This window comes from Schistocerca nitens, chromosome 8 (genome assembly GCF_023898315.1).
Source record: "Schistocerca nitens isolate TAMUIC-IGC-003100 chromosome 8, iqSchNite1.1, whole genome shotgun sequence".
Lineage (NCBI taxonomy): Eukaryota > Metazoa > Arthropoda > Insecta > Orthoptera > Acrididae > Schistocerca > Schistocerca nitens.
In genome coordinates, this window is record NC_064621.1 from 61,145,192 (window position 1) to 61,172,373 (window position 27,182).

The following is a 27,182-nucleotide window of genomic DNA, read 5'->3' on the forward strand; positions in this document are numbered from 1 at the left end:
AGCTTAGGGACTGATGACCTTAGCAGTTAAGTCCCATAAGATTTCACACACATTTGAACATTTTCGGAATCTAGGCGAATAGTGCCCGCCACGCGATGTAGTACATGTACATGTTAACTCGGATATCCTGTTTCAAATTAATTTTGAGAGCAACAAGCAATCGTACTGAGTACCGGCCGTAGTTAAATAATGAGATGACTAAAAAATGATGATACTGTAGAGCTAATTGGTGGCCGCGAGGGATAGCCGCACATTCTCAGGCAGCTTGTCACGGTTCGCGCTGCTTCCCCCGTCGGAGGTTCGAGTCCTCCCTCGGGCGAACTTAGCACAAATTTCCAAATTTTAAGAGATTTTTGTTTACTGATCCGATTACAATACTTGCAGTGAACTTCAGCTCAGTCGTGTTTCATCGATTGGCTTTCATAGAGAATTATTATTGATTTCATCTTTGATGTTTTTAATAGTAACGCGATAAGATATTTGAGAGAGCGGGGTTGGTGAATCTACGTAAGTCGAAAAAGAAGTGTGACAATGTAGGCCTACTTTTGGAAAATTAGCAAGTTTTGAACAATAATACTAGTCGAAAATTTTGATACGGTCGTCACATAGTTCGTACATTCGGTGTGGCTCACGAGGCAGTAGAACGCGACTATACCACTCATCATCCGTATGATTGTGGGTTAGCGCCAATATTTGAAGGGGTAATTGACAAAGTCAGTCATCAGACTTTTGTGATGATAATTAAGGTCAGTACTGCGAAAAAACGCTGAGGCGTGATTGGGCATTTGGTTTGAGGAGGGAGGCACGGTAGGGTACTCCATGCAGTTGTCGAAGGCCGCTGTTACGGGGTGGCGCAGTGGTTAGCGCACCTGCCAAGTGAGCAGGAAACCCGGCATCGAATCCTGGCCTTGTTCAAATTTTCATTCGTCGCTTCTGTCTGCATATATGCATATTCCTCAAGTTTCTCATTTTTAAAGTAAATTTTAACTAAAAAGAAAGGCATTATTCCATACAGGCCGGCAGTATTTTAAAACTGCACTTTATTCATAACTACTTTCTTTGAGCATGGCCTATTTTCAAAAGCCTCTGTAACAGATGATGATACATCATCCTCATCTCGTCATTCAAAGCCGGCCGGAGTGGCCAAGCGGCTAAAGGCGCTACAGTCTGGAACCGCGCGACCGCTACGGTCGCAGGTTCGAATCCTGCCTCGGGCATGGATGTGTGTGATGTCCTTAGGTTTGATAGGTTTAAGTAGTTCTAAGTACTAGGGGACTGACGACCTCAGATGTTAAGTCCCATAGTGCTCAGAGCCATTTGAACCATTTTTTCGTCATTCAAAAATAACATGCCGTGCTTAATTGTGCGTAGCACTGACGACGTAGTGCACGGTCATTTTAATCTTCGTGCGTTGATATGTCTGTACTTCGCCCAAAGCCAGGCGCGGCAGTACATGGTGGGCACCACAGCCTCTCAGAAACTTAGATTTCGCTTCCTTGACATTTACTACAAACCGTGTACAAGGTAGTGGGTAGTAGGCTTTGTTCATAAGCCGTGGCATGACACAGTCCGGAGATTGAGCAAGTTCCATCAGATTGTTCTGTCTCATGTTATTGCGTATAGAGAAATGTAGTTAACTTAACTGTAACTCTCAGCGTCGAATCACGAGAAAACGAAGATAATACAGGGTGAAATTTGTATAGATGCTAATATATCATGACTCGGGTACCTCCAGACGAGGAATTATTCGTCAGAAAGGAGAATTTAGTTTTTCATTGAAATAAACAATTTACATCCTGTGAGTTCCAAAGGCAGCAGGTGCTGACAGGTCAATATTAGTGATCTGCCAGTTAATGAAGTAATGATTGTAAAATATTGGCACGAATTACTTACAGAGGAATGGAGAAAACTGATAGCAACGAACCTCGAGAAATATCAGTTTGGGTTCCGGAGAAATGTAAAAATTCACAAGGCAATAATAACCCTACGAGTTCTCGCCGAAGATGAAAAAGGCAAACCTACATTAACAGCATTTGTAGAGCTAGACAAAGGTTTTGACAATGCTTACTGGACTACGCTCTTCCAAGTTCTGAAGTTGCAGTGATGAAATACAGGGGGCGAATAGCTGTTTACAACTGGTACAGAAACCAGACTGCTGTTATAAGAGTCGAAGGCAATGCATAGGAAATCGTAGCTACAAAGGGGGTGAGGCTGGCTTGTAACGTATCCCGCATGTTATTCAATCAGTATATAAACTTATAAGATGGACAGCAACAAAAGTAAAGCAAGATAAATGGAATTTAGTCAGTGCTGAGGGAATATCAGGAAATGATACACTAATATTAGTAGATGAGTGAGTTGTGCTGTTTGTTCAGCAAAATAATTGACGAGATTCCAAGTAGAAAGAATGTAAAATGTAGACTTCTCGAACGTAAATGTCGAGAAGTCTTTTTTGATGGTATTTATCGGGAATGTAAGCTTGTACAAAAATGAAACATGGGCTGACAAGAAGAGAATAGAAGCTTCTGAAACGTGATGCTACAGAAGAATGGTAAAGATTTGTTGGGGAGATCAGGTAACTAATGAGGGGGGGGGGGGGGAGAATCTCATAGCACAACTCGACTGAAAGAAGGGATCGATTGATACCACACAGGAGACATCAAGAAATCGCCAGTTTTGGTAATGGCGGAAAGTGTAGAGGTAAAAATTGTAGAAGCGGGAGATCGAGGCGTGACTACACTGAGCAGGTTGAAATCTATGTAGAATGCAATAGTTACGCTGAGGTGAAGAGTACTGCAGAGGATAGACTGGCGTGGATAGCCGCATCAAATCAGTCTTCAGACTGAAGAAGAAGAAGAAGAAGAAGAAGAAGAAGAAGACTACGCTAGTGACGCATGTACTCTTTGTCTCGAAGTTTATGTTCAGATGGAGCAGGAGCGTTGCAACATCCAAATTTCTTCGTGAATGGATGCCTAAATGCAAATACACTGTATGTAGGCGTATTTTATTTACAAATCAGCGACTACTAGTGATTACTGCGCTAGTTTGTACTGGAACGTGCTGATAGATAGTTAACTGACCTTACGAGTTCACTCTACCCCCGGGACTACATGTTTATATTAATATCTCGATGATAAAATGAAAAGCGTTTGAGGATCATCGGTGTTTGAGAGCAGCCCAATAATAAGAGAGCCCGTTCATGTAATAATACGTTTGACGATGCTTTTGAGATTAGTCATTGTATATTTAACGCAAATAAATGTTTCGCTTCGTTGTTATTAACGGGAAGACGACGACACAAGTTTGAATATCTTAACAGTTTAATGTTACATAGCAAAAGTGGTGTAGTGTATAAGCCAAAATCGAACATCCCAACTTCGGTTTTTCAAATAGTTCCAAGATAATTTATTTTTTTACTGTTGACGAAAACATAGTTGACTGTATCTTGCAGTAGCTTATAACGGGGCCGGAGATGGATTAAAGTTGGAAGATAATCTGTTCGGGAGGTAGCGTTCCTGTGTGTTGGCCTTTCTGCTTGTCGACCCGTTGAGGCCACTTACTCGCGCCGAGGTCGGGATCGGCTCGGTCTTGTGTAAGCAGTTGCAGCTGTCACCAGTCGGCAGCGCACCGTTACATCCCCGCGGATCTGGAGTAGTCACAGTAACGATACACATAAATATTTCCTGACTTGATTATTTCTATCAGAAATTATGCTGATGACGATTTGCAGCTGTTTAGTGTAGATTCAAAAGAGCGAAGTTATCGCACTTAATGCTTTGTTGGCGTGTTTCGGGAATTCATTCTCGTTACGTGTTTCTGCGGGACTAACATCTGTAAGGGGTTCACTTGTAAGCCCCGCCTCCCTGTCGCAGCGCTGGTGATTCACACCCGCGTCCAGGACGTTGCGAGACACCCGTCCTCGAACGCTGTGGTGGACCAGGATTAGTCTCTTCACTCATTTCGAGAAAACGACAAGCAACCTAAAGCAAAACTGACTACACAAAGCATTTGGTAACGGCTGAGGCGCGAATGCTCGTTGAGGTTGCCAGACGTGTAGCGGTACGTTATGCAGCCATAGCTCCCCCCCCCCCCCCACACCCCCACCCCCCCACCCCTCAAAGTGCCACGATTAAGTGCCCTAATAATAATAATAATAATAATAATAATAATAACAAATAATAACACAGCCACACATCGATCAAGACGCATCCAACACATGGCTAAGAAAAGGCAATATATACAGTGAGACAGAAGGATTCATGATTGCAATACAGGATCAAACAATAAACACCAGGTATTACAGCAAGCATATTATTAAAGACCCCAATACCACAACAGATAAATGCAGACTTTGTAAACAACAAATAGAAACAGTAGATCACATCACAAGCGGATGTACAATACTAGCAAATACAGAATACCCCAGAAGACATGACAATGTCGCAAAAATAATACATCAACAGCTTGCCTTACAACATAAACTTTTAAAACAACAAGTTCCTACATACAAGTATGCACCACAAAATGTACTGGAGAATGATGAATACAAATTATACTGGAACAGAACCATTATAACAGATAAAACAACGCCACATAACAAACCTGACATCATACTCACCAATAAAAAGAAGAAATTAACACAATTAATCGAAATATCCATACCCAATACAACAAATATACAAAAGAAAACAGGAGAAAAAATTGAAAAATACATCCAACTGGCTGAGGAAGTCAAAGACATGTGGCATCAGGATAAAGTTGACATCATACCAATTATAGTATCAACTACAGGAGTCATACCACACAATATCCACCAGTACATCAATGCAATACAGCTACATCCAAACATATATATACAACTACAGAAATCCGTAATTATTGATACATGTTCAATTACCCGAAAGTTCCTAAATGCAATATAACACATACCGTACAGTTAATAGGAAGTGACGCTTGATCAAGGTCCGCGTCACTTTCCATTCTCAACCAGACTTAACGTCTGAGAAAGTAAGGAAATAATAATAGGAAAAGAATAGGCCTCCGGTATGTTCTGCCAGTCGTAAAAGGCGACGAAAAGAACAAACCACTAATAAGGCTAACCCCCCTTTAGTGTGATTAGTTGGTTCAGGACAGAACTAAAGAAGCCTCGGACAAGCGCCGTCATGGTCGGGGACGACGCTTGAACCCTATGCCTGCCCACAATGGTAACGACACTGCTAGCCAACTGGAAAATGATTTAAATCCAAATAGAGGTGTTTTGCAGGATATGCTTCCTGCAACCACCCTAGAAGGAAAACAAAGACAGAGATGAGATGGTCAGATGAAGTTAATCGACACCTTATGTTCTGTTATTACCAAGCAACAAACCTAGGAACCAACACAACTGGATACAGATCACAAGTATACACAACATTTATTACCAGATACCCAGAATTAAAATTTTTAACAGAACAACGACTAGCTGATCAGATCCGTGTAATAATCAAAAATAACAGGATACCCCAGTCAGAATTAGAAAACATCAAACAACAAGTACAACAAATACTGGAACAAAATAATGTGCAATCAGAAGAAGAAGAAGAAAATACAGTAATGGACTCAAACATCCCAGAGCAAACAAACAAAGAACAACACACACCAATTAAACAATCAGAGGAAAACGAAATCTTGCGGTAGCCACCAGAACAAGCACAAATAGAACACGAAGTGACACACATGTTAGATATAGAAGAAAAATTTCAGCTGACATATATAGAATACAAAGACACAAATACAGACATTAGACCATTCTTGTATAGACCACCAAATAACCCACAAGTCGAAACAACAATAAAAACTATCAACACAATCATACACAACAAAATAAATGAAAACACAACTATGGAAGAGTTACAACTACTGGTTTATGTAGGAGCACTCACTACACTAAATATACACACTAGACAGAGATCAGAACCAACCAACACACAGAAGAAACCCACAAAACCAGCATGGCAACACAGGCTACAGATCAGAATAGAAAAACTGAGAAAAGACATCGGACAGCTAACACAGTTTATAAGAAATGAAATCTCGGAAAAAAAAACGAAAAAGGTTAGGTAAAATCTCACAACAAGAAGCGACAGAGCAATTAGACGAAAAGAAGCAGAAATTACAAGCATTAGCCAAACGACTCAGAAGATACAAAAAAAGTGAAAATAGAAGGAAACAAAACCAAACATTCAACACAAACCAAAAGAAATTTTACCAGACAATAGATAACACACACATTAAAATAAACAATCCACCAAACATAACAGACATGGAACACTTCTGGAGCAACATATGGTCTAACCCGGTACAACATAACAGGCATGCACGGTGGATACAAGCAGAAACAGACACATACAAGATGATACCACAAATGCCTGAAGTGATAATTTTGCAACATGAAGTCACCCAAGCAATTAATTCTACTCACAATTGGAAAGCCGCTGGAAATGATAAAATAGCAAATTTCTGGTTAAAGAAGTTCACCTTAACACATTCACATCTAACTAAATTATTTAACAGTTACATTGCAGACCCATACACATTCCCTGATACACTTACACATGGAATAACTTATCTGAAACCTAAACATCAAGCAGACACAGCGAACCAAGCTAAATATCGCCCCATAACATGCCTACCAACAATATACAAAATATTAACTTCAATCATTAAACAGAAATTAATGACACATACAACACACAACAAAATTATAAATGAAGAACAAAAAGGATGTTGTAAAGGAGCACGAGGATGTAAAGAGCAACTGATAATAGATGCAGAGGTGACATATCAAGCTAAAACTAAACAAAGGTCACTACATTACGCATACATTGATTACCAAAAAGCTTTTGATAGTGTACCCCACTCATGGTTACTACAAATATTGGAAATATACAAAGTAGATCCTAAATTGATACAGTTCCTAAACATAGTAATGAAAAATTGGAAAACCACACTTAATATCCAAACAAATTCAAATAATATCACATCACAGCCAATACAGATTAAGCGTGGAATATACCAAGGAGACTCATTAAGTCCTTTCTGGTTCTGCCTTGCTCTGAACCCACTATCCAACATGCTAAATAATACAAATTATGGATACAATATTACTGGAACATACCCACACAAAATCACACATTTGCTATACATGGATGATCTAAAACTACTGGCAGCAACAAATCAACAACTCAACCAATTACTAAAGATAACAGAAGTATTCAGCAATGATATAAGTATGGCTTTTGGAACAGACAAATGTAAGAAAAATAGCATAGTCAAGGGAAAACACACTAAACAAGAAGATTACATATTGGATAACCACAGCGACTGCATAGAAGCGATGGAAAAAACGGATGCCTATAAATATCTAGGATACAGACAAAAAATAGGAATAGATAATACAAATATTAAAGAAGAACTAAAAGAAAAATATAGACAAAGACTAACAAAAATACTGAAAACAGAATTGACAGCAAGAAACAAGACCAAAGCTATAAATACTTATGCCATACCAATATTGACCTACTCATTTGGAGTAATGAAATGGAGTAACACAGACCTAGAAGCACTCAATACACTTACACGATCACAATGCCATAAATATAGAATACATCACATACATTCAGCAACAGAAAGATTCACATTAAGCAGAAAGGAAGGAGGAAGGGGATTTATCGATATAAAAAACCTACATTATGGACAGGTAGACAATTTAAGAAAATTCTTTATAGAACGAGCAGAAACTAGCAAAATACACAAAGCAATCACTCATATAAATACATCGGCTACACCACTACAATTTCATAACCACCTCTACAACCCTTTAGACCACATAACATCAACAGATACGAAGAAAGTAAATTGGAAAAAGAAAACACTTCATGGCAAGCACCCGTATCATCTAACACAGCCACACATCGATCAAGACGCATCCAACACATGGCTAAGAAAAGGCAATATATACAGTGAGACAGAAGGATTCATGATTGCAATACAGGATCAAACAATAAACACCAGGTATTACAGCAAGCATATTATTAAAGATCCCAATACCACAACAGATAAATGCAGACTTTGTAAACAACAAATAGAAACAGTAGATCACATCACAAGCGGATGTACAATACTAGCAAATACAGAATACCCCAGAAGACATGACAATGTCGCAAAAATAATACATCAACAGCTTGCCTTACAACATAAACTTTTAAAACAAGTTCCTACATACAAGTATGCACCACAAAATGTACTGGAGAATGATGAATACAAATTATACTGGAACAGACCCATTATAACAGATAAAACAACGCCACATAACAAACCTGACATCATACTCACCAATAAAAAGAAGAAATTAACACAACTAATCGAAATATCCATACCCAATACAACAAATATACAAAAGAAAACAGGAGAAAAAATTGAAAAATACATCCAACTGGCTGAGGAAGTCAAAGACATGTGGCATCAGGATAAAGTTGACATCATACCAATTATAGTATCAACTACAGGAGTCATACCACACAATATCCACCAGTACATCAATGCAATACAGCTACATCCAAACATATATATACAACTACAGAAATCCGTAATTATTGATACATGTTCAATTACCCGAAAGTTCCTAAATGCAATATAACATATACCGTACAGTTAAAAGGAAGTCACGCTTGATCAAGGTCCGCGTCACTTTCCATTTTTGACCAGACATAACGTCTGAGAAGAGAGAGAATAATAATAATAATAATAATAATAATAATAATAATGATAATGTAGTAGTAGTAGTAGTAGTAGTAGTTCTTGTTGTTGTAGTTCTTCTTCTGTAGTGTTTCAAGGCGGATGTTCTATTCAGTTTATGTTCTGTCTGCTCCAAGTTACGAAGTAATTGTGATCTGTGCACGTATTTAAACAAATACAAGGTAGTCAATGATGGAATTTTGAAGTCATTTCGTGATTAGAGTAGACATCGTTTTTCCTTCCACCAGTAACAGCTGCAAAGGCGAAGAGTTTGTCTTGCCAGAGCTACGCACGGTTCTACGGAGATACTGCTTTGGAGGACCTCCACATAACGACGAAATAATTACATTAGCCGGCCGAGGTGGCCGAGCGGTTCTAGGCGCTACGGTCTGGAGCCGCGCGACCGCTACGGTCGCAGGTTCGAATCCTGCCTCGGGTATGGATGTTGTGTGATGTCCTTAGGTTAGTTAGGTTTAAGTAGTTCAAAGTCCTAGGGGACTGATGACGTTAGATGTTAAGTCCCATAGTGCTCAGAGCCATTTGAACCATTTTAATTAAATTAAAGGTAAATTAACACACCATACGTCGGGTGACAGACCAAATGTGCGTGTTCCGACTCAGCTCCAAACACATGCTGCCTCTTCGTTGCAACCAGTCTCGATCGTGGTAGATAATATTCACGACGTCTGTCCATCGAATAAACAAGGGTGTTTGAATATCTCCATCAAATTAGCCTTTCCATTCTCGTATAGCGTCATTAGATAACTTACTTTCTGCTTAGTGGTGCTGGTGATGGAGGGTGAAACTGGACGAGAAATGAAGAATGTGACTTCAAAATGCGATTTCCTGGATCTGACGGTGCACGACGCTACTATAGCCATTATTCCCATGAACACGGAAGTAAAACATTTTGACCGGTCTCGCCGTTTATCCCCTATCAATAAATTAAGAGGTCGCTGTAGTTTTTATTTCTGTAAAAAAATCCTAGACACTGGTTGGTTTTCTGTTTTAGACCAAAAACCATAATGCGTGACAGTCCTGTTGTGATTGCTCTATCGAAGGTACATCATCTAAAGCTTGGATGCAGTCTGCTGTGATACACTTTCTGTTGACGTGTCGTGTGCAAGGTATTCGGAAGAAGAAGAAGAAGAAGAAGAAGAAGAAGAAGAAGTACTAGTAGTAGTAGTAGTAGTAGTAGTAGTAGTAGGTATCTCTAAGGGCAATCTGAGCAACCCTCGTAGATTGTTTGCAGATGATGCTGCCGTTTACCGTCTAGAAAAGTCATCAGATGATCAAAACGAATTATATAATTATTTAGACAAGATATCTATATCGTGTGGAAAAAATTGTAACTAACACATTAAATTTCAGTTAGACGACAAGTGACAAACGTTTAAAGCCCTTGGCTTCAACTGAATGCCTGCTTTACTGTCAGAACACTTGCCAGGTGCAACAGGTCTACTAATGAGACTGCCTACACTATGCTTGTCCGTCGTCCCTGGAGTACCGATGTGCGGCATCAAGTCCTTGCCGATTGGATTCACGGAGGACATTGAAGACGTTTGAAGATATGGAGCTCGTTTTGTGTCATCACGAAATAGAGGCGTGTATATCATGGATACGATAAGCGAGTTGGTGTGACAATCATAAAATCAATGACTTTTCATTGCCGCAAGATCTTTCCACGAAATTACTGTCACCACCTTTTCCAGAAGCCAAAATATTTTGTTTACGGTCATCTATATAGGTAAAAACGACTATTGTGATAAAATAAAATAAAATAAAAATAAAATAAGAACAAACCTAAATAATACACGAAATATTTAACCCCAACAATATGACAGAGGTTTGATGAGTCTAGTAGAAAAGCAAGAAAAAAAGTTTGTTCACAAGGAAAAAAGTTTCATACACAACGCACCTTATGTCTCGACATATTCTCCTTTGAGGGATATGCATTGTCTCTTCCGGTTTTTTCATTCCATCGGAAAAATAGGTTCATTCAACCTCTGCAAAACACTCGTTGATTGAAACTATCACTGCCTGTCTTCCCAGCAATCCAAAGTTTCAATGTAGAGAACTGTATGAAGTCACTTATGGCTAAGTCTGGTGACTGAGGTGGATGAGGAACCAATTAAAAGCCCAATTCATGCCATTGTTATTGCTGATGATACATGGGATTGTGCAATATCCTGGTGAAAGAACACATTTTTGCGTCCAAACCTTGGTCTTTTTCCAGCTAATGCAAGTGTAAAATGATCCAACACTGAAGCATAATAAGGTCCAGTTACTGTTCTACCTTTTCCCCGGTAATCTATGAAGATTATTCCTTGAAAAATCCCCAGGGACAGTGCCCATCACCTTAACCAGCTGACGAAATAGTCTTCACCTTCTTCAGTGCGCTTTCGCCAGCCTTTGCTCTTTGTTTTCACTACCAGTTTGACTCTGGATCCTGGTTTCTCAACAGTCACGGACCAGCCCAAAAGATCTTGAGGATTGCGATTAAATATCGCCAGACATTGTGTGGAAATGTAGTGCCGGATGCGATTTTGGTCGATTGTTAGCAATTGCAGCACCCACCTCTCATACAGTTACTTCATAGCCAATCCTTCGTGCAGCATACTGTGCACTCGCTCACTTGAGATGCCTACAGCCTCAGCAATCTAATAAACTTTTATTCGGCAGTCTTTTATTACCATATCATGGATTTAGTCAATGGTTTTCGTTGTGGTGACCTTAATTGGACGGCCGGAGTGCACTTCGTCTTCGGTGCTTGTCCGACCACATTCACAATTCATAAATCCAAAATAAATCTTCATCCAGTTATGTTTTGTCTTGTGCGGCTATCCAATCCTTGAAATGAAAATGTTTAATAACAGCACGAAACTCGGTTTCTCCATTTTCAGTCACAGTCGACACATTGACCAGTTGGCTGTCAACAATGAACTGTTCATTCTGCATTGTTGAAATTCTTTACACGATCCTTGGAGTAATCAAGCTTACCAACCATGAAGGCGCAACAGAAATGTTCCATTCTTACATGGAACTTTACCAGACTTATCAAATCACCCTTGTAGAATTAAAAAAAACGGAATAATTTTGGGAAGTAGTAGTTTTGGGTGGGTACAAACTAAATGTACGGCAGTAAGAATAACGACACCATTCAAAAACAGATACTAACCCAAAAATCAAGAACACACAATTTCCAACATTCCCCACAACCAAGAAATGCAAAAACGTAAACCATGGGTATCGTAAATTTCACTTGATTTATATAGCTGAAATTAAGCGCTCGTTACTGAGAAACAAATATACAACTCGAAAACCCAATACCGCAAATTTCAGATGACCTATTCGGCAGCTAAAACGATCCCCACAGGGGTAGGGAGGACACTCAAATCGTCACATCAGTTATCCAAACCTTTCCTTAGCCTCTCTCTTTCTCTCTTCTCTGTTTAGTTTTGCAGCAGTACGCCATTCTCCACTTCTGCCTTCCTCTTCATTTCCACGTATGTAAAGCATTCCATGTCACACATAACCTGCTGCATGTAAGACTTGGTCGTCTGTGGCGATTCCTTCCCTCATTGTTCCAGTGATGCTGTTGTCGTAAAATGTGTTCTACGAGGTTCTCTCTTCTTGTTTGGATGTGCCTCAACAGAGATTTAGTTTGCTGTACTCTTGTCAACACCTCTTCATTGGTAACTGTCACAAACGTAACATAACCAACGATGATAAACCAATATCCACGTTATCTATCATCCACAATCCAAACACGAATACGAGGGCTATTCAGAAAGTAGGGAACGTTTTGGTATTTAAAAAAAAACTAAGTACAAGAAAAACATTTTATTATATACATCTGAAAGAACGACTGACATACTACTTTTCCACATAGTCACCAAACACATTGAGGCAATTATCATAACAGTGAACAAGTTTTTGAAAAATCTTCGTCGTAAAATTCTGCCGCCTGAGACTTCAACCAGCGAGTCACGCCCGCCTGGAGTTCCGCGTCGTCATCAAAATGTTGCGTTGGATGCCAGTTCTTCATCTTGGGAAACAAGTGGAAGTCACTTGATACAAAATCGGGGCTGTAAGGCGGATGAGGGAAAATTTCCAATTTGAATGAATTAAGGAGTTCTTTAGTGCTGTTTGCGGTGTGAGGTCGGGCATTGTCGTGCAAAAACAAAATCTTGGACGTCAGCTTTCCTCGGCGTTTGATTTGAGCTGCTCTTCTAAGACTGTGCCAAGTTTGACAGTACCGGGCAGAATTTATGGTTGCTCCACGTTCGAGAAAACCAATAAGAAGCACACCTCGCCTATCCCAAAACACTGTCGCCATCAACTTCCTTGCTGACAAGGTTTGCAAACATTTTCTTGGCTTTTGGGGGGACCTTGTGTGCCCTCACTCTATGAACTGAAATTTTGTCTCTCAATTGACGTGTTTCACCCAAGTATCGTCACCGGTTGCGATTCGGTCCAGTAATGAATCAGCATGTTTGTGGTAGGCTCCCAGAAATGTCAACGTTGCTCCCATTAGCTGTTCTTTAGGTGCTCTGTAATCATTTTGGGCACCCATTTCAAACAAGAAAGTCCGTGAAACTTGTGGAAAACAAAGCGAAAGCTCCGTTATTGTGAAGCGACGGTTTTCACGAATCATTTCATTAACTCTAGCGACAAGACCGTCAGTCACAATGCTTGGGCGTCCACTCTTCTCTTCGTCATGAACGTTGGCTCGGCCATTTTTAAACCGAATGCACCATTTCTGGACGGAGCATTCACTCATTGCGTTGTTTCCGTACACTTCGCACAGTTCACTATAAACTTCTGTAGGTTTTAAGGTTTTTTGCCGACAAAAACCATATCACAGACTGCATCTCACAACTGGCGGGATTTTCGAATATCGAAAAAACCAGACGCGCAGAGAAGTTTCCGCTGTCACGGATGGATGCCGACTGAGCTGCCGAGCATGCACATACCAAAATACACTACTGGCCATTAAAATTGTTACACCACGAAGATGGCGAGCTACAGACATGAAATTTAACCAACAGGAAGAAGATGCTGTGATATGCAAATCATTAGCTTTTCAGAGCATTCACACAAGGTTGGTGCCGGTGGCGACACCTACAACGTGCCGACATGAGGAAACTTTCCAACCGATTTCTCATACACAAACAGCAGTTGACCGGCGTTGACTGGTGAAACGTTGTTGTGATGTCTCGTGTAAGGAGGAGAAATGCGTACCATCACGTTTCCCACCTTGATAAAGGTCGGATTGTAGTCTATCGCGATTTCGGTTTATCGTATCGCGACACTGCTGCCCGCGTTGGTCGAGATCCAATGACTGCTAGCAGAATATGGAATCGGTGGGTTCAGGAGGGTAATACGGAACGCCGTGCTGGATCCCAACGGCCTCGTATCACTAGCAGTCGAGATGACAGGCATCTTATCCGCACGGCTGTAGCGGATCGTGCGGTCACGTCTCGATCCCTGAGTCAACATATGGGGACGTTTGCAAGACAACAACCATCTGCACGAACAGTTCGACGACGTTTGCAGCAGCATGGACTATGTGCTCGGAGACCATGGCTGCGGTTGCCCTTGACGCTGCATCACAGACAGGAGCGCCTGCGATGGTGTACTCAACGACGAACCTGGGCAAAACGTCATTTTTTCGGATGAATACAGGTTTTGTTTACAGCATCATGATGGTCGCAACCGTGTTTGGCGACATCGCGGTGAACGCACATTGGAAGCGTGTATTCGTCATCGCCATACTGGCCTATCACCCGGCGTGATGGTATGGGGTGCCATTGGTTACACGTCTCGGTCACCTCTTGTTCGCATTGACGGCACTTTGAACAGTGGACGTTACATTTCAGATGTGTTAAGACCCGTGGCTCTACCCATCATTCGATCCCTGCGAAACCCTACATTTCGGCAGGATAATGCACGACCGCATGTTGCAGGTCCTGTACGGGCCTTTCTGGATACAGAAAATGTTCGACTGCTGCTCTGGCCAGCACATTCTCCAGGTCTCTGACCAATTGAAAACGTCTGGTCAATGGTGGCCGAGCAACTGGCTCGTCACAATACGCCAGTCACTACTCTTGATGAACTGTGGTATCGTATTGACGCTGCATGGGCAGCTGTACCTGTACACGCCATTCAAGCTCTGTTTAACTCAATGCCCAGGCGTATCAAGGCCGTTATTACGGTCAGAGGTGGTTGTTCTGGGTACATTTCTCAGCATCTATGCACCCAAATTGCGTGAAAATGTAATCACATGTCAGTTCTAATATAATATGTTTGTCCAATGAATACCCGTTTATCATCTGCATTTCTTCTTGGTGTATCAATTTTAATGGTCAGTGGTGTATACGCGATCGGCGCGCGCGTAGCGGCGTCAGACGGAAACGTTCCGCACTTTCTGAATAGCCCTCGTACATCAGCCACAATACACAAAATCAAAGTATCTCACTAGCAAATCGACACAAACTTCTGAAATAATAAACTGACACACTCAATTCTCAACGTCAAATCACTGGCTATATTACCTGCCTAACAGAACATGCTTCAGGACATAAACATCCAAGACAAGAGAGCGTCGCAGAATACTAAATACCCAGTCTACAGACTCGACCCAACTCAAGAACACTGCGCCACTATGACGTCGCGCCACACAACGAAACATGTAGCGACAAAAGGCAAGCTATTAAATTTGCTGACATCCTTTCAGAAGCTGCTACTATATGCCTCTTTAGTAAATTTGATCAGAGAGAGAGAGAGAGAGAGTTACAAATTGGTACACAGTCCAGTTAAACTTCGCGATACTAACCGCTCCCAACCCCATTGCCAATATCTGGTAGATACATATTGACAGAATCTTACTCTCCGTGATGTAATCATACAGCCTTTGATTCACAAGTCTATGCAATAATAAAGTCACAATTGCAGCACAAAAACGAACAATCGTATACAAAAAAGTTACTAGTTACTGTTAGTCTTTTGTTCATGCACATGCTGTTCATTTTTGGAACACAACCTACCACCAGCTTAAAGACAGAAGTGATGACACTTTCTGCAGGACCTTACCACTATTTCGCAGGACAATGCTCAAGCACGTACAGTGCAAGCTGTTACTGATTTGTTTGTTGATGGGGCTGCTAAGTGCTATACCACCAACTGGACTCCCCTGACTTCAGCCCTTGTGAGTTCAACTCGATTTCTAAACTGAAGGCAACCTTTCACGGGATTCGCTTCAGAACTGCTACAAATTCGTCGGCCGATAGACCGCGCCGCTCGAACTGTCAACACAACTGGAACTGCTAAGAGTATCCTACGACTTCCACATCGCTGGCAACGGGTTGTACACAATGCTGGTGACTACGTTGAAGATCGGTAAAACTTTGAAACACGTATCTATTTTGTACGAGCTGTAAATAAATAGTTGCCACTATTAAAGTTCCAACCCTCGTAGTGACGATCAGCATGCACTCCTGAAATGTTATTTATTTGAATGCTGTTTATCTGCACCGCCGAGAACATCAATAATTATAGTTTTGTGCTCATAAGCATCTGGAGGTTACACGAGCGTTAATGAGCTGGACTGTCCTCCAGACTTCAGTGGAGTTGAGGTGCAGGAAAATTATAGGATCGCCTGCTGCAACTCTTCTTAAAAATTAGATTTAAAATAGTGTGTTGATTATTACACTTCAGTTCAAACAGAACCCTGACAGCTGAGGGAAAGACAACGGTTAAGAACTGTACTGCAGTATTTTCTGCCGAATGTAAGACATTGAAAATTCCTCAGTTTTTCTCCTCAAACGTGCGTTAACTTTCTACTTACTTAACCTGATTAATGTTTCCTACACTGAACTGGAACCGTTCATTATTGTACTCGTCCATTCAGTTTCATTCACTTCGCAAGTATTTTTCTTCAAATTAACTGTTTATCAACAATAAACCACCAGAAAAAACGTAACTGTTCCTGCGGCTCCAGTCATTTCTATTAATAACTGCTATTACAGTCATATGAAATCATAACTACTGCTGTCTCAAGCCGAAAGATACATCGACTGCCGTATTTCATTCTCTGCTGTCGATCACCCTTCGCTGTCGATTTATCAATTTAGGGTCGTACACGTATCACACCACAGGTGACTCGTTCCGTTTCAAAATCTTCTCTTGTTCACTTTGTTAGTATGAGATTTAAATTTTATCTCATTCCCCTCTGTTTCGTTCCAGTTTTCATAATGTTTTACTCTGTTATTATCTCATAGTACTTATAGTATCGCCGGCCACTGTGGCTGAGCGGTTCTAGGTGCTTCAGTCCGGAACCGCGCGACTTCTACGGTCGCAGGTTCGAATGGCTCAAATGGCTCTGAGCACTATGGGACTCAACTGCTGAGGTCATTAGTCCCCTAGAACTTAGAACTAGTTAAACCTAACTAACCTAAGGACATCACAAACATCCATGCCCGAGGCAGGATTCGAACCTGCGACCGTAGCGGTCTTGCGGTTCCAGACTGCAGCGCCTTTAACCGCACGGCCACTTCGGCCGGCTCAGGTTCGAATCCTGACTCGGTCGTGGATGTGTGTGGTTAGTTAGGTTTAAGTAGTTCTAAGTTCTAGGGGGGCTGAGGAACTCAGATGTTAAGTCCCATAGTGCTCAGAGCCATTTGAACCATTTTGAACTTACAGTATCCAACCTAGAGCAGTCTGTCGCTTTTCTTAGAAATCTCATTTCCGCTATCTGAATATCGTTAGTCTCTTTGTAAGGAGACCCAACGACTCAGTCCCATTTCAGAATATGTGGCACCATTATTTTAGGATTTTTTTTTGTTCCGTTGCCTTTCAACGCCTTGTCAGCGTTGTATTTGTTGTTCTCCATCTCATCGTAAATTTTGTCAACCAACAAGTCACTAAAGTATGACATCTGTTCAAGATGAGCCGCCTTTAATTGTCTGTGAATGTATAGGATATGGCTATAATTTTCAACGTTTGTTTAAACAACTGTATTAGCTTGCTTTACAGTATTTTGTTACTTGTATTGAAAATGTTTAGTTTCTTCAGCGTATCATTACACGTTTTTATCTTAGAGTATACAGCCTGCCGAAGATATTAAAAATGTCTCATCTCGGCGGTTTGTGATTTCCTCTTGTTTGATCTGCTTAAGGTCAATTTCTCGCGTCTGCATATTACAGGGCGGGTTGCCACTTCCTAGCAGATCAAAACTGTGTGGCGGACAGTGACAAGAATCTGGGACCTTTGTCTTTCGCAGGGAAGTGCTGTATAGATTGAGTATCCAAACATGACTCACGTCTCGCCATCACAGTCCTCCTTCCGTCAGTACCTCATCTCCTACCTTTCAGACTTCACTGAAGTTATCCCGCATACTTTGGGAGATTAGCACACCTAGAGGAAAGCATATTGCTGAAGCGTGGCTTAGCCACGGCCTGGGGAATTGTTTACAGAATGACTTTTCACCGTGAAGCGTATTGCGCTGATTTGAAACACAGTCTTAATCTGCCAGGAAGTTTCAAGTCAGCGCACGCTCGCTGCAGAATGAAAATTCATTCATGGAGACTGACTCTTGGCACGATATTTCGGCTGATAACCATTCACTCATTTTCAGGTGAGTGTTTTTATCTGGAGATCGCTAGTTCACAACTTTCTACCAGGTATTGGTACGGAGACGTATGCGCAGAGGCAGGCTTTACATCTACATCTACATGGTCACATTTAGGTGCCTGGCAGAGGGTTCATCGAACCACCTTCACAATTCTCTATTATTCCAATCTCGTATAGCGCGCGGAAAGAATGAACACCTATATCTTTCCGTACGAGCTCTGATTTCCCTTATTTTATCGTATTGATCGTTCGTCCCTATGTAGGTCGGTGCCAACAAAATATTTTCGCATTCGGATGAAAAGTTGGTGATTGGAATTTCGTTAGAAGATTCCGTCACAACGAAAAAGCCTTCTTTTAATGATTTCCAGCCCAAATCCTGTATCATTTTTGTGACACTCTCACCCATATTTCGCGATAATACAAAACTTGCTGCCTTTCTTTGAACTTTTTCGATGTACTCCGTCAGTCCTTTCTGGTAAGGATCCCACACCGCGCAGCAGTATTCTGAAAGAGAACGGACAAGCGTAGTGTAGGCAGTCTCCTTAGTAGGTCTATTACATTTTCTAAGTGTCCTGCCAATAAAACGCAGTCTTTGGATAGCCTTGCCCACAACATTTTCTATGTGTTCCTTCCAATTTAAGTAGTTCGTAATTGCAATACCTAAGTATTTAGTTGAATTTACGGCTTTTAGATAAGACTGATTTATCGTGTAACAACAGTTTGAGTTCCTTTTAGCACTCATGTGGATGACCTCACACGTCTCGTTATTTAGTGTCAACTGCCACTTTTTGCACCATTCCGATATTTCTTCTAAATCGTTTTGCAGTTTGTTTTGATCTTCTGATGATTTTATTAGTCGATAAACGACAACGTCATCTGCAAACAACCGAAGACGGCTGCTCAGATTGTCTCCCAAATCGCCTATATAGATAAGGAACAGCAAAGGGCCTATAACAATACCTTGGTGAACGCCAGAAATCACTTCTGTTTTACTCGATGACTTTCCGTCAATTACTACGAACTGTGACCTCTCTGACAGGAAGTCACAAATCCAGTCACATAACTGAGACGATATTTCATAAGCACGCAATTTCACTTCGAGCCGCTTTTGTGGTACAGTGTCAAAAGCCTTCCGGAAACCCAGAAATACGAAATCGATCTGAAATCCGTTGTCAATAGCACTCAACACTTCATGTGAATAAAGAGCTAGTTGTGTTTCACAGGAACAATGTTTTCTAAACCCATGTCGGCTGTGTGTCAATAGACCGATTTCTTCGAGGTAATTCATAATGTTCGATCACATTTTTGTATAGGGTAGAGCTCCTCCATGCCCACACCGGCAGGTTGGTCGACAAAACAGATCTACTGCCATCTCTGCATAGTGGTTAGTTTTCACTGAGTGAGATCTTCGCAGGATGTGGGTACTGCTATGTTAGCGTACGTCTGATTATGGTTGACCATTAATACGCGATCGTGTGTAGACAGATTGGATCGAAAGTTTAACGAAGGGTAGTTTGAAGGGCAGAGTGTACGGTAGTGTTGGCGGTTTGATTGTGCGTTAGTGTGCGAGTTTTATTTCCTTCCCTGCTGTTTCCTGCCGGTCGGCTGTGAGTAGCTGGCATATCCAGTCAGTACGGCTGATGTGCAGGGCATCGCTGATGTCGCTTTTGAGTGTGTGTTAGCTCGCCGTAGGTGGTTATGCCCTAGCTAGCAGCCTCTTTGGCCGCTTATGCTTCCACTTATGGTTGTGATCGTAGTTCCGCAGAGTTCCATTGTTAGTGTCTCGAGTTCCAGTATCGTCGTGTGGCGAGTTTTTTGAATACTTCCTTGAGTGTTTCAAGGCGGTATTCATTGTGAAGAGCCGCGGTGCTAGTGTAGCGTGGAGCGTTGCTAATGATACGTAGCACTTTTTTCTGTACGACCTGCAGGCGTGTAAGAGCTGCATATCCCCCGACAGGAGCTGCGTACGTCATCAGAGGTCTGATCAGTATTACGTATATCGACCTCGATACCCTATTATTTGGTGTGCTTTCCATATTGAGCATTGGGTAGAGATGTTTGAGCCTCACGTGTGCTCTGTTGGCAACGTATTCTGTGTGGTTCCTCCGTGGAAGTTTCCTGACCAGCCTGACACCGAGGTAAGGTATCTTAACTCTCTCGTGGAAAAGTATCAGCCGTGCATGTTCTATTTATTTATTTATTGTTCCGTGGGACCAAATTAAGAAGTCTCCATGGTCATGGAACAAGTCAATACATGAAATTGTAACACGATAGTAGAAACAGGTAAAATGAAATACAAGAAACGTATTCAGGCGACAATTCGTAAGTTTAAAATAAAGAAAATCAACAATGTAACACTGGAATTTTCCAGCTCTTCCAGGAGCTCCTCCACAGACTAGAAGGAGTGAGCCATGAGGAAACTCTTCAGTTTAGACTTAAAAGCGTTTGGGCTGCTGCTGAGATTTTTGAGTTCTTGTGGTAGCTTACTGAAAATGGATGCAGCAGAATACTGCACTCCTTTCTGCACAAGAGTCAAGGAGGTGCATTCCACATGCAGATTTGATTTCTGCATAGTATTAACTGAGTGAAAGCTGCTAACTCTTGGGAATAAGCTAATATTGCTAACATCAAACGACATTAAAGAAAATATATACTGTCAGGGCAATGTCAGAATTCCCAGACTATTGAATAGAGGTCGACAAGAGGTTCTCGAACTTGCACCACATATAGCTCGAACAGCCCGTTTTTGAGCCAAAAGTACCCTTTTTGAATCAGAAGAATTACCCCAAAAAATACCATATGACATAAGCGCATGAAAATATGCGAAGTAGACTACTTTTCATGTTGCACTGTCAATACTAGAAGGCATATCATTTATATAAATAAGAAACAGCAGTGGCCCCAGCACCTACCCTTGGGGAACGCCCCACTTAACAGTGCAGTTAGGTCATTGTTTGTTTAATTCTTGTATAATTAACTGGTTTCCAATTTTAACGACTTAGTCAACAGTAATTGGAACCATTCGTTATTACGCACAATTTATTTCGATCTGTTCGATCGAAAGCTTTTTCAGGATCTATAAAACCGGCGTGGGTTCCAGGATTAAACTTTTGGCCTCAGAGTCTCCGATCCCGAGGGAGGTTAACCGAGGGTGGATTTGTGTTGCAGAACAACTACATCAAGACGTCCAAGTACAGCGTGCTGACGTTCCTGCCGCTGAACCTGTTCGAGCAGTTCCAGCGGCTCGCCAACTTCTACTTCCTGTGCCTGCTCGTGCTGCAGATGATCCCCGCCATCTCGTCGCTGACGCCCATTACGACGGCGGTACCGCTGCTCGGCGTGCTCGCCCTCACCGCCATCAAGGACGCCTACGACGATTATGTGAGTGCTCGCAGCATGTAGCAGTAGAGACAAGCTACGGTTAAAACGCTCACCTAGTCCGTCACAGGTTGCATAGTGGTAGTTACCGAAGACACGCTGCCAGCTGCGTCACACCTGCATCCCTTCGTGCTTCATATCTTCTTTGATAGTGATGTCATCTTTCAGCAGTGTAACTGTCCATATTTTGGAGCCAGAACCGTGCGACAGTGCTTTGAGGAGCCTTATAGTGAACTCACGTTGTTGGGTCGGCTACCAAACTCGCCCGATTCCTATGGAACCCATCTGGGTAGCTATCGGGTGCCGTCGCCAAGTATGCAAACCGGCAGCCCATTATTTTCGAGAATTACTTGACCTGTGTGTAGACAGGTAGTGCCACATACCTCCACAAACCTACCACCAAACTGTCGGATCCTTGATATGCAGAATCAGTGACGTATTTCATTCTAAAGATGGACAAAGAAGCTATTAAACAGGTGGTCATAATGTTTTGGCTCATCAGTGCATACCATTCCTCCAGTGTTTGAGAATGAGAGCACTTGGTGGCTTCCAACAAACTTTGCACATAATGTAACCTATTCCAAACTTTTTCTCGCAGTCATACCCCATAAAATAATGAAAGCTACATTTTCATTGTTCGTGCAGTAGCAATTAAACATGGGGCATGACAATTTGGTTTATTACTTCTTTACTACTAAGTCTATTTGCAACACATTTTGTAGCAGTATCCGCATAGAACACTGAGGGTGCAAGCAAAATAGTATCGTTATATGCCACACAGTTCAGGAGATATGATGTCATAAATATTAAGATGTGTGAAAAACTACCTTTCCTTAAAATGTAGCACAGATTACGTAGACTGTACCCACCCGACACTAGTAAAATCCACATAAGTGCAGATAGAACTTGTGTACTGTGGGTTTGGTAAAAACTTAATTATGTATACTGAGGATTGAGAACCTCAAAGGGTTCCGCCTGTTAATGATATTGATATAAGCAAGATATACGTTTACCCATTCCTGAGAAAGTGAAGTCTTAGCAGGATAGACAGGCAGTAGGATAACAAATGACAAAAAAGTCATTTTTCGTGTGTTACAGTTACAAATTAACAATTTTTGAATGTTCCTCCTTTAGTTGTACTGTGTAACCTCTCTTCTTGCTATATTTCAGGGTTATATGCCAACAGCACATACCCTATACATTTTGATGAATGAGGTTACGAGTATCAAAATATTTGACATAAATGGTCTTGTCTTTTTAACTGCATTGACATAGAAGCTTATATTTATTAGACTACCAGGGACTGTAGACCTTAATGTGTGTCATAATTTTCAACTTGATACATCCACTCATTCCGGAGAGAAAAGGGTTTTTAACCATCGGGTAGACAGACAGACGGACAACAAAATGATCCTATAAGGATTCCGTTTTTACCGATTAAAGTCTAGAACGCTAAAAACCAACACAATTAGGATTTTGCATATTCACACCCTCGGCAAATTATTCCTCTTCATTAGGCTCATTTTCAGTTTGTTACCTAGTTACACTGAAACAAACTAAACGAAGAAGAAGAGGAAGAAGAAGAAGTAGTAGTAGTAGTAGTAGTAGTAGTAGTAGTAGTAGTAGTGGAAATACTCTTTATGCGAAAGACGTTTCAACCACGTGACAAACATTATAGAAAAATTGGCAGACCTATGTCAGTGTCAATATTTTTTATACTGCTGTGGATGTTTACTATTTGATATTAGCATGCTATTAAACTCTTTAACAAATGTAATGTTTTCATGTTTTTATTTCTGTGAACAGTCTGTTGAAGATCACTTTAGGTAGGTGTAACATGTTTTCTGATTTTGGACATTGCTGTGTAGTTTTCTGTGAAAGTCATTCCTTCTTACAGTTTCTTATTGTGAACTTGGGTGTTTAATGATACATATGTGAAATATAGGTTTCACCAGAACAATGCATTATGCTGTAACAGGCAATGTGCATTTGCATGCTAAGAACACTGTACTATTTCTTCTTTGTTGTAGTCCGTAAGAATTTTTAATCTGTAACAGTATATATTCAGTTGTTTATTGTAAAATGATATTTAATTTTCAGTTGCTTACAGTTTTTCTCCCCCCCATGAATCATGGACCTTGACGTTGGTGGGGAGGCTTGGGTTCCTGAAGAGGGGCAGCAGCCTTTTCAGTAGTTGCAGGGGCAACAGTGTGGATGATTGACTGATCTGGCCTTCTAACACTAACCAAAACAGCCTTGCTGTGCTGGTACTGCAAACGGCTAAAAGCAAGGGGAAACTACAGCCGTAATCTTTCCTGAGGCCATGCAGATTTACTGTATGGTTAAATGATGATGGTGTCCTCTTGGGTAAAATATTCCGGAGGTAAAATAGTCCCCCATTTGGATCCCCGGGCAGGGACTACTCAAGAGGACGTCGTTATCAGGAGAAAGAAAACTGGCATTCTACAGATCGGAGCGTGGAATGTCAGATCCATTAATCGGGCAGGTAGGTTAGAAAATTTAAAAAGGGAAATGGATAGGTTAAAGTTAGATATAGTGGGAATTAGTGAAGTTTGGTGGCAGGAGGAACAAGACTTCTGGTCAGGTGACTACAGGGTTATAAATACAAAATCAAATAGGGGTAATGCAGGAGTAGGTTTAATAATGAATAGGAATGCGGGTAAGCTACTACAAACAGCATAGTGAACGCATTATTGTGGCCAAGATCGATACGAAGCCTACACCTACTACAGTAGTACACGTTTATATGCCAAGTAGCTCTGCAGATGATGAAGAAATTGATGAAATGTATGATGAGATAAAAGAAATTATTCAGGCAGTGAAGGGAGACGAAAATTTAATAGTCATGGGGGACTGGAATTCGAGAGTAGGAAACGGGAGAGAAGGAAACATAGTAGGTGAATACGGACAGGGGGTAAGAAACGAAAGAGGAAGCAGTCTGCTAGAATTTTGCACAGAGCGTAACTTAATCGTAGCTATTATTTGGTTCAATAATCATAAAAGAAGGTTGTATACATGGAAGACTCCTGGAGATACTAGAAGGTATCAGATTGATTATATAATGGTAAGACAGAGATTTAGGAACCAGGTTTTAAATTTTAAGACATTTCCAGGGGCGGATATGGACTCTGACCACAATCTATTGGTTATGAACTGTAGATTAAAACTGAAGAAACTGCAAAAAGGTGGGAATTTATGGAGATGGGACCTGGATAAACTGAAAGAACCAGAGGTTGTAGAGAGTTTCAGGGAGAGCATAAGGGAACAATTGACAGGAATGGGGGAAAGAAATACAGTAGAAGAAGAATGGGTAGCTCTGAGGGATGAAGTAGTGAAGGCAGCAGAGGATCAAGTAGGTAAAAAGACGAGGGCTAGTAGAAATCCTTGGGTAACAGAAGAAATATTGAATTTAATTGGTGAAAGGAGAAAATATAAAAATGCAGTAAATGAAACAGGTAAAAAGGTATACAAACGTCTTGAAAATGAGATTGACAGGAAGTGCAAAATGGCTAAGCAGGGATGGCTAGAGGACAAATGTAAGGATGTAGAGGCTTATCTCACTAGGGGTAAGATAGATACTGCCTACAGGAAAATTAAAGAGACCTTTGGAGATAAGAGAACCACTTGTATGAACATCAAGAGCTCAGATGGAAACCCAGTTCTAAGCAAAGAAGGGAAAGCAGAAAGGTGGAAGGAGTATATAGAGGGTCTATACAAGGGCGACCTACCTGAGGACAATATTATGGAAATGGAAGAGGATGTAGATGAAGATGAAATGGGAGATATGATACTGCGTGAAGAGTTTGACAGAGCACTGAAAGACCTAAGCCTAAACAAGGCCCCAGGAGTAGACAACATTCCATTGGAACTACTGGCGGCCTTGGGAGAGCCAGTCCTGACAAAACTCTACCATCTGGTGAGCAAGATGTATGAGACAGGTGAAATACCCTCACACTTCAAGAAGAATATAATAATTCCAATCCCAAAGAAAGCAGGTGTCGACAGATATGAAAATTACCGAACTATCAGTTGAATAAGTCACAGCTGCAAAATACTACCACAAATTCTTTACAGTGAATGGAAAAACTGGTACAAGCCGACCTCGGGGAAGATCAGTTTGGATTCAGTTGAAATGTTGGAACACGTGAGGCAATACTGACCCTACTATTTATCTTAGAAAATAGATTAAGGAAAGGCAAACCTACGTTTCTAGCATTTCTAGACTTAGAGAAAGCTTTTGACAATGTTCACTGGAATACTCTTTCAAATTCTAAAGGTGGCAGGGGTAAAATACAGGGAGTGAAAGGCTATTTACAATTTGTACAGAAAGCAGATGGCAGTTATAAGAGTCGAGGGGCATGAAAGGGAAGCAATGGTTGGGAAGGGAGTGAGACAGGGTTGTAGCCTATCCCCATTGTTATTCAATCTGTATATTGAGCAAGCAGTAAAGGAAACAAAAGAAAAATTTGGAGTAGGTATTAAAATCCATGGAGAAGAAATAAAAACTTTGAACGTTATATTGACAATTTTTACTTATGGACCGTCTGACAGCAACTGAATAAAACACAATTTTAGTGCCATACGTTTTTCGCCTTTATTTTTTGCAAGGCATCATCAGTGGCCTGGAATATGTACATATGTTAGCTATTTTATTTACATTTTTGTCACTGTGCCTATAGGTTATAAACAGTTCTGGTGGTTGCTATTTCCTGTTAAGTTGCAATGTTTTGAACTGTACTTACAGGTTGCGTGGGCAGTTTCTTACATATTACGCTCCTGTTACATTTTTGGTGTTGTTCTTCTTCTTATGAACGCCAATTTGCGGATTTTTCCACATTCCACAGCCCTATGCACTGAACGCTTGTTTTAATGCAATGTTTTGGTTTCTGTTGCCAACTGTCAAATGTTTTTGCCAAGTGTAATTATTGAAGTATCTGTGGTCTGTTCGTGTATGCATTTGTGTGTGTGTGTGTGTGTGTGTGTGTGTGTGTGTGTGTGTGTGTGTGTGTGTGTGTGTGTGTGTGTGTGTTTTTTTTTTGGTGTGATATATATTTAGACACACAAACACACACACACACACACACACAAAATTCAAGCTTTCGCAACAAACTGTTGCCTCATCAGGGAGGAGGGAAGGACGAAAGGATGTGGGTTTTAGGGAGAGGGTAAGGAGTCATTCCAATCCCGGGAGCGGAAAGACTTACCTTAGGGGGAAAAAAGGACGGGTATACACTCGCGCGCGCACACACACATCCATCCACACATATACAGACACAATATATATATTTTCACACTTGAAAAAGAAAATTAAATAAATTTTCTTGACATTACAATTAAAAAAGAAAATGGCAAACATACATTTAACATCTTTAGAA

The 27,182-nt window shown here is 41.0% G+C and overlaps 1 protein-coding gene across 3 annotated transcripts in view; it reads left to right on the top strand.

The window, feature by feature from the left end:
• LOC126198433 (phospholipid-transporting ATPase ID) overlaps positions 1 to 27,182 on the top strand; it is an 896,650-nt gene that overhangs the window by 662,125 nt on the left and 207,343 nt on the right. For all 3 annotated transcript variants that reach the window (XM_049934743.1, XM_049934741.1, XM_049934742.1), the window contains one exon: positions 21,577 to 21,789. In XM_049934743.1, coding sequence (XP_049790700.1) covers positions 21,577 to 21,789 — 213 coding nt within the window. The remainder of the gene's footprint in view (positions 1 to 21,576; positions 21,790 to 27,182) is intronic.